Source organism: Carcharhinus amblyrhynchos, chromosome 15 (genome assembly GCF_965287045.1).
Source record: "Carcharhinus amblyrhynchos chromosome 15, sCarAmb.v2.hapA, whole genome shotgun sequence".
NCBI classification, from domain to species: Eukaryota; Metazoa; Chordata; class Chondrichthyes; order Carcharhiniformes; family Carcharhinidae; genus Carcharhinus; species Carcharhinus amblyrhynchos.
This window is the reverse complement of record NC_137338.1, coordinates 16098976-16107389: the sequence shown is the minus strand read 5'-3', so window position 1 is coordinate 16107389 and position 8414 is coordinate 16098976. Positions and strand designations below refer to the sequence as shown.

Below are 8414 nucleotides of genomic sequence, written 5' to 3'. Positions count from 1 at the left end.
CCTCCTACTAACAACTGAGAGAGCTTTCTCAGACTAGTCAAGCAACAGCCTGACATACAGATAATGACCCAGACACCACCAGCACCATTCCTGGGTATATCCTGTCCCATGAGCAGGACAGATGCAGCAGAGGTAGCAACACTGGTATCCAGGCAGAATCAGAGTCCTGAACATTGACTTTGGGCCCAATGAAGTCTTATGGCACCAAGTCAAACATGGGCAAGAAAACTTCCTGCTGATTACCACATACCAATCCACCCACAGCTGATGAGTAGGTAATCCGGCATGTTGAACACCAGTTAGAGGAAGCACTGAGGGTGGCAACAGTGAAAAATATACTCTGGGTGGGGGTTTTATTGTCCATCACCAAAAGGGGTTGGGTAGTACCATTATAGACAAAGCTAGTCAGGTCCTAAGGAATGTTGTTGCTAGGCTAGGTCTGCAGAAGGTGGTGTGGAAACCAACCACAGGGAAAATGACCTCATCTTCACTAACCTGCCTGCAATAGATGCATCTATCCATGACAGTGTCAGAAGGAGCGACCACCACCAAGTCTTTCTGGGGATGAAGTCTCATTTCCACATTGAGGATGCTCTCCATCATGTTGTGAAGCGCTAAGTGGACTAGATTTCGAGCAGATCTAAAAACTCAAGACTGGGCACCCATGAGGTGCTATGTTCCGTCAGCAGCAGCAGCAGAATTGTACTCAATCACCATCTATAATCTCATGGCCTGACATATCCCCATTCTACCATTACTGCCAAACCAGGGAATTGAACCTGGTTCAATGAACATAAGAACATAAGAAATAGGAGCAGGAGTAGGCCATCTAGCTCCTCGAGCCCGCCCCGCCACTCAATAAGATCATGGCTGATCTGTCGTGGCTCAGTTCCACTTTCCCGCCCTCTCCCCATAACCCTTAATCCCCTTGCCTATCAAAAACCTATCAACCCGCGTCTTAAATATATTTAGCGAGGCAGCCTCCACCACTTCAACGGGCAGAGAATTCCAGAGATTCACCACCCTTTGAGTGAAGAAGTTCCTCCTCAACTCCGTTCTAAACCACCCCCCCTTTATCTTGAGGCTGTGCCCTCTAGTCCTACTGTCCTTTCTGAGCGGGAAGAGCCAGAACCTGGTTCAATGAAGAGTACAGGAGAGGGGGAGGGAGGAGTGGTTTTCCTCCATTGCAGCAATTGGCACTATTAGTTTGCAGATGACACAAAGATGGCAGGATTGGCAGACAGTGAGGAGGAGTGTCAGGCAACACAGCAGGATATAGATAGGCTGGTATATTGGGCAGATAAATGGCAGATGGAATTTAATCCTGATAAATGCGAGGTGATGCATTTTGGAAGGAATAATGTAGAGGGGAGTTACATGATAAAGGGTAGACCTGTTAAGAGTATAGAAATGCAGAGGGACCTGGGAGTGCAAGTGCACAAGTCTTTGAAGGTGGCAACACAGGTGGAGAAGGTTGTGAAGAAAGCTTATGGTATGCTAGCCTTTATAGGAAGGGGTATAGAGTACAAGAGCTGTCGTCTAATGCTGCAGTTGTACAGAATGTTGGTTAGACCGCATTTGGAGTACTGCGTCCAGTTTTGGTCACCTTACTACCGGAAGGACGTGGAGACCCTGGAGAGAGTGCAGAGGAGGTTTACCAGGATGCTGCCTGGTATGGAAGGACTGCGTTATGAGGAAAGATTGGGTAAATTGGGGCTGTTTTCCTTAGAAAGATGGAGATTGAGGGGAGATCTGATAGAGGTGTATAAGTTAATGAAGGGTATAGATAAACAGTGGCAGGCTTTCTCCTAGATTGGAGACAAATATCACGAGGGGCCATGGGCTTAAAGTGAGGGGGGAGAGGTGTAATTTGGATGCTAGAGGGAAGTTTTTCACACAGAGGGTCGTCGGGGTATGGAATGCACTGCCAAGTAAGGTGGTGGAGGCAGGCACGCTGGACTTGTTTAAGGTTTACTTAGATAGACGCATGAGTGAAATAGGGATGGAGGGTTATAGGAGACTGTTTTAAATAAGGATCAGAGCCTCGGGACGTTCCTGGAAATCAACTGTTACATGTGTTGATACCATGAGCATAGACATGGGTCAAGGGTGGAGGAGGAAAAGCACATTGTTAAGATGGCGGCACGGGCTCGTTGGGCCGAAGGGCCTGTTTCCTGTGCTGTGTTGTTCTTTGTTCTTTATTAGCATCCAGGTAATTCCCCACAAACTCATCATTTAGTGAAATGTTTACAAATTTACATCTCCATTTCTTCTTCCCCTCCCCACAAAACCACCAAGCAGAGCTTTACCAATATAAAAAAATCCAATTAACCTTCTTCCACCGAGACTTGTAGCCAGATTCAAATTTTACCTGCTAATTAGTTCCCCCAATTCTCCAAGTGAAATGCTGGATATAGTTATGTGCCACAGTGCTATAACCTGAATAAAATGAATAGTGAGCCAATAAAGGAATTATTCAGAGTTGGTAACCAAAAGCTAGGTCAAGTTTGTGGTTTAAAACAAAGATAGTAAAATGTTGTAGGGAAGAAATGAATTCCAAAGCTTGGACATAGAATTCAATGAACAGATAAGACACAACAAAATTGATACAGAAAAACTGAATGAAGCAGAGTATCCTGAAGATAATTACATTTTTAATACACTTTTCTTGCAGATGTCATCCAGTGGCCAATTAAAAGTCTTCTCAGCACAGGAAATAAAAAAGTGTTCATACTGGATGTTGTCTGACTAAAACATGACAGTCTCCTATTAACATTCATGTTTAATTTTACATTAATTTCGCTTTCCCATAATTAAAATCCATGTTCTTCTTTAGGAAATAAATATGGTAAAAAAAAATTTCGAAGTACAGTTCATTTGTATTAAATGAGACAGAACAATATGCAAAAGGTGATTAACTCTTCCATACATATTCAGAGTTTGGGAACAATTCCAACTTTTTCCAATCTACAGTCTCTCAGATTTCATTCATAATCTAGTAACACAACCCCTTGTAATCTTCCCTTCCAAAATATCCATATTCTTGGAGATGAGGAGCTCTTGGTAACTTCAGAATGTATAAAATACAGGGTAACTGAAATGTCTATAGGTAGTCTCAGAGTTAGTATAATTAATACTATGGAACACCACTGTAATGCTAGAACTCTGAATAATGCAGATGCTTCTTGAACTCCAAATTTTTTATTTACATCAACACCCGACAAGTACTTCTGTGAAATGAAACCACGTCAAACCTTTTCCATTGTGGGTCACATTTAGTACTGGCCAATGCATTGGCAGCTTTGTAATAAACGGGTTGAGACAGTGAAATTTTCCTATTCTAACTGAAACACATGTTTCTCCAAATATAGGTTGAATTTTGGATAGGGGGAGTCGCGTACTGTGAAGACAATGAGTAAGGCTGAAGGAGATAGTGGCAACACTGTGACCAAGCCCCTATCATCATTTCATACAATAATCCATTAAGTGGAAGAATCACTGAGATGGTTGGAACCAATAAGAAATCTGCAAGGTTGTTAACTTCAGAATATCCCACATATACCAAAGGGAGAGGTAAGGAGTAAATGTTAAAAATTGATTTCTTGGGCAAATTGCCACCATTCATTAAAAAGACTTTGATTTTGTTGACCATGCACTCAAAAGCAAGAAGTGACCACCATGTGAACTTAAATAGTCCAATTGTACATGTCTATTCACATTTTTGTTACATAGCATTTTTATTTTAATTAAATTATATTTAGTCATTAGAAGTCTGTTTACATCTGACCTGATGTTTTCTCTATTTAGGAGGCTGTTTTAATCCATTTATCTCTAGTTCGCTGTTATTCTGGCTATTGGTTTGGTGCTTCTAATTTTTTTTATTCATTCGTGGGACGTGGGCATCACTGGCTGGCCAGTATTTATAACCCATCCCTAGTTGCCCTTGGAGGGCACTGGAGAATCAACCACATTGCGGTGGCTCTAGAGTCACATGTAGGCCAGACCAAGTAAGGACAGCAGATTTCCTTCACTAAAGGATATTAGTGAGCCTGATGGGTTTTTCCCGACAATCAACAATGGTTTCATGATCATCAGTAGATTCTTAATTCCAGATATTTTTTATTGAATTCAAATTCCACCATCTGCCGTGGTGGGATTTGAACCCGGGTCCCCTAAACATGAGCTGAGTTTCTGGATTAATAGTCTATCAATAATACCACTAGGCTGTCACCTCCTCCTAATGTTATAACATGGTCACACCCACATCACAGCATGGTCTTGAAATATGGTCCTGTGGTTCAGGGCCAAGGGGAAAAATAATAGGTGTGGTGCTTTGCTTATTTTCAAGCCCCTATCTCACCAGTTTCCCTCTCACATCTTAAAAAAGTTAAAAGCCTATTTATTAGTCACAAGCATGGCTCAGGGGATTAAGGGTTATGGGGAGAGGGCGGGAAAGTGGAACTGAGCCACGACAGATCAGCCATGATCTTATTGAATGGCGGGGCAGGCTCGAAGGGCTAGATGGCCTACTCCTGCTCCTATTTCTTATGTTCTTATGTTCTTATCAACACTGCAATGAAGTTACTGTGAAATTCCTTTAGTCGCCACATTCCTGCACCTGTTTGGGTCAATGCACCTAACCAACACGTCTTTCAGAATTTGGGAGGAAACTGGAGCACCCGGAGGAAACCCGTGCAGACACGGGGAGAATGTGCAAACTCCACACAAACAGTGACCCAAGCTGGGAATCAAACTCAGTGCTAACCACTGTGCCACCATGCCGCCCCTTCTAGTTCACAGAATTGGGAACTATAGTCTCGGTTGGGTCAAACTGTGTTATGTTGGCTCAGCAAAGCTTCTTCTTGACCTTGATACTCTGTTTATAAATCCCATGTTTCAGTATGACGTAATATACAACCACAGATTTGTCAAATAATTGCACATATCTTGGTAATATGCAACCAACTCTGTTTCTTTGAAGCTGGCCCTCAACAATATACAGACAGCAACATCCAAAAAACTTGAACCTCAAGCTCTACAAACAACAATCCAACACAAAAATGAGAGTATCTTGAATCAACAGTGACATCAACCAGTGCATGACCTCTGTTTGCTTTCCAAGTTTAAAAACCTTCCGTAAATTAACAGCAGCCAATTTGCCTGCAATAGTGTGTTGTTTCCACACAAGTGGGCTTTGTTATCAGTAAGATTACACTTTGCATTGAATATTTTCTTATTGTAAATCGAAACTAGTCGCTCTCACAAATGCCCAAGTATGGAGCAAATAATAAAAGGAGCAAAATACTGCAGCTGCTGGAAATCAGAAATACAAACAGAAAATGCTAGAAATACTCAACAGGTCAGGCAACATCCCAGGAGAGAGAAAAACAGAGACAAAGCTTCAGGTCCACAATCTGCACTAGTTCTGTAGAAGGGTCATGGCTTCTGTTCTTCCCAGCACAGATATGCTCAGCATTTCCAACATTGTTCCCATTGGAACACAATAACCCATCTTGCCAGCCCTCCAAAAAGCAATCAGCCTTCTCGTGAGCCTCTCATTCCCGTTCAGTAAGAACCCCAGCAACAGATGCCTGCAATCTAATTTGGCGCAATATTTAAACAGGAATTATAAAAAGTTATGGTCTGAAGAAAGCAGTAATTACTTAAAAAAATATAATTAATAAGGACCAAACAGCAGAGGTAACTAATAAAATTTTGTTTGCGCCTTTGCTTAAGAAGCAGCTTGAGAGACAGATTAGGCCCCCAAGCCCTGATCACCGGGGAAAGGTGGTGGTGGGAGGAATTAGAACCAAGCTAAGGAGTTGGGTTTAACCATCACTGACCTGGTGCGTCACTGGTGGCACACAGCTGGCCTCGGTGGAATTCATTTGAAAGTGGGAGTCAGAAGCAAGGTTTCAACCTGGGTTTTCCCTCTCCCCTGGTTCAGTTACTGGATACATGTTGAGGGGGGGGGGGGTCATTGGTGCGGGTGGTGTGTTATTTATCCACACACCAAGTAGCGTGTGTGTCACGCTTAGTCTCCAGGTTGTCATTCATTGCCATTGTTGCTTTAGTGCAAGTCCAAAATCCTCAAGCTGCTCTTCCTAACTCGGCATTCTGTCCTTCATGGTATACTGGTGAACCTCCATTGTCCCTTTTCTATTAATTTGATATCCTTTCTATTTTAGGATGCTCAAAATTAACTAGCCCGTGTCTTCCACACCTAACACTTAATCGCCACCCCACACTCCCTCCCGCTGTGGCTTAGGAGGTTTGGACTTCTCCCTCGCTAAGGAGGCATTCGGAACGTCTGTGGAAGCAGCAAGATTGCTTCCTCTTGGCTCGAACACTCCAGCTGCCCGGGTCTCGCTGTTGCTATAACCACCACTGGGCTCTCTGGCTCCATCATCTTGAAGCCTGTAGTCATTCAGTGGGTTGTCAGCTGTGCAGATGGGGGAGGGTACAGCCAAAGCACGGACTACCTCTGCACCTCCCAGGGATCACAGACCACGTTCTGGAAGGTCCCAGTGTATTTCCGCAAAAGATAGAAAACATTCATCATTCCCGATTGGCCTGGTATGCAACTATATCCAAAGGATTGTTTGGCAGGGACATTGTATCATCAATTCCACATGAAGTATGCTATTTTTATTGAATTAATTTAATTCAATATTTTTTACAATTTAAAAGTAGAATTTATTCATGAACGTCCATCTCTATTTTTTTAAATTTAAAATGAAGAAAACTGACATAAGCTTTCTTGTCCTGTGTAATTAGTTTTGTGTTGGAAAGTCACCAATCTGAAGCACGTCTTAAAAAGTCATAAAATCGGAGCTTCTATTCTGTCCGCTGAAACTTCATGATGAAAAGAAATGTCAAAGGTCATCATCTATATTACAACCCACCCAGTAGGTATCCATGATGACAAGTGGTGGATTCTTCATATCACTACACTTCTACCACTGCGAGAACTCCCTCGCTCCTGTCAATGAAAAGAAATGTTAAACTTCAGTTTCAGTTGATTTTAGTTTTGTCCAAACAAACAAGTAGAAATGACCCATCTTATGCATTTCATTCATTTCCTGCAACTTAATTTTTACAAGAGTAATGAGGGGAGTGGTAAGACGAGGAATAAAATACAAGGTCAAACAGCATCAAATAACACTTCAACTTTCAATACTTGCAAGGAGGAATAATCTTCCATTCCAAACAATTACAGCGTGATAACTCACAAGGTGAAAATTTGCAATGCTGTATACATTTGCTATTCCGGAACTTGATAAATGTTAATATTTAATCACAACACTGAACTGATCACATGAAATGAAATGATGTCTCTTATTAATGTTGCTGATGCAAGAACTTTCCCCGTAGGGTGTGATTTCATGTTGACCCCTGTCAGGATCAGGATCTTTGCTTTCAGAAAGAATCAGAAGTGTAAACTTCTATTCTACATTCCAGAACATCCAAGCAATGTTTCATCATATCACAACCTTCAAATGTAAAAGCGAAGTAAAAATTTATTAGTGTCACAAGTAAAGTTTACATTAACATTGCAATGAAGTTTCTGTGAAATTTCTCTAGTCGCCACACTCCAGCGCCTGCATCTAACCAGCACATCTTTTAGACTGTGGAAGGAAACCGGAGCACCTGGAGGAAACCCATGTAGACACGGGGAGTATGTGCAGACTTCGCACAGACAATGACCCAAGCCAGGAATCGAACCTGGGTCCCTGGTGCCGTGAGGCAGCAGTGCTAACCACTGTGCTACCGTGCTGTATAAGGCTCATGTGTAGAGTGGTGATTTAGGAATTTTTTATAACCACACTTCTGAGAAAAAAAAGAAAATACTCAGTTAATGATAGGGTGTTGGAGAGAGTTACAGAACAAAGAGATCTAGGCATACATGTTCATAGCTCTTGAAAGTGGAGTCACAGGTAGGCATAGTGGTGAAGAAGGCATTCAGCATGCTTGGTTTCATTGGTCAGAACATTGAATACAGAAGTTGGGACAGATTGTTGAAGTTGTACAAGACATTGTAAGGCTGCACATGAAATACTGTGTACAGTTCTGATCATCCTATTATAGAAATAATGTTATTAAACAAGAAAGAGTGCAGAAAAGTTTTATTAGGATGCTACTGGGACTTGATGGTTTGAGTTATAAGGAGAGGATGGATAGACTGGGACTTTTTTCTCTGGAGCATAGAAGGCTGAGGAATGACCTTATAAAGGTCCATAAAATAATGAGGGGCATAGATCAGCTAGTCAATATCTTTTCCCAAAGGTAGGGGAGTCTAAAACTAGGGGGCATAGGTGTAAGGTGAGAGAGGAGAGATACAAACGTGTCCAGAGGGGTAACTTTTTCACACAGAGGGTGGTGAGTGTCTGGGACAAGCTGCCAGAGGTAGCAAT

The 8414-nt window shown here is 42.2% G+C and overlaps 1 protein-coding gene across 1 annotated transcript in view; it reads right to left on the bottom strand.

Annotated features, from left to right (window-relative positions):
• Positions 1-4566: 4566 nt before the first annotated feature.
• Positions 4567-8414, bottom strand: part of LOC145353096 (immunoglobulin-like domain-containing receptor 1) — a 42814-nt gene continuing 38966 nt past the window's right edge. The window contains exon 8 of the mRNA XM_080203460.1: positions 4567-6982. Coding sequence (XP_080059586.1) covers positions 6941-6982 — 42 coding nt within the window. The 3' untranslated portion in view covers positions 4567-6940. The remainder of the gene's footprint in view (positions 6983-8414) is intronic.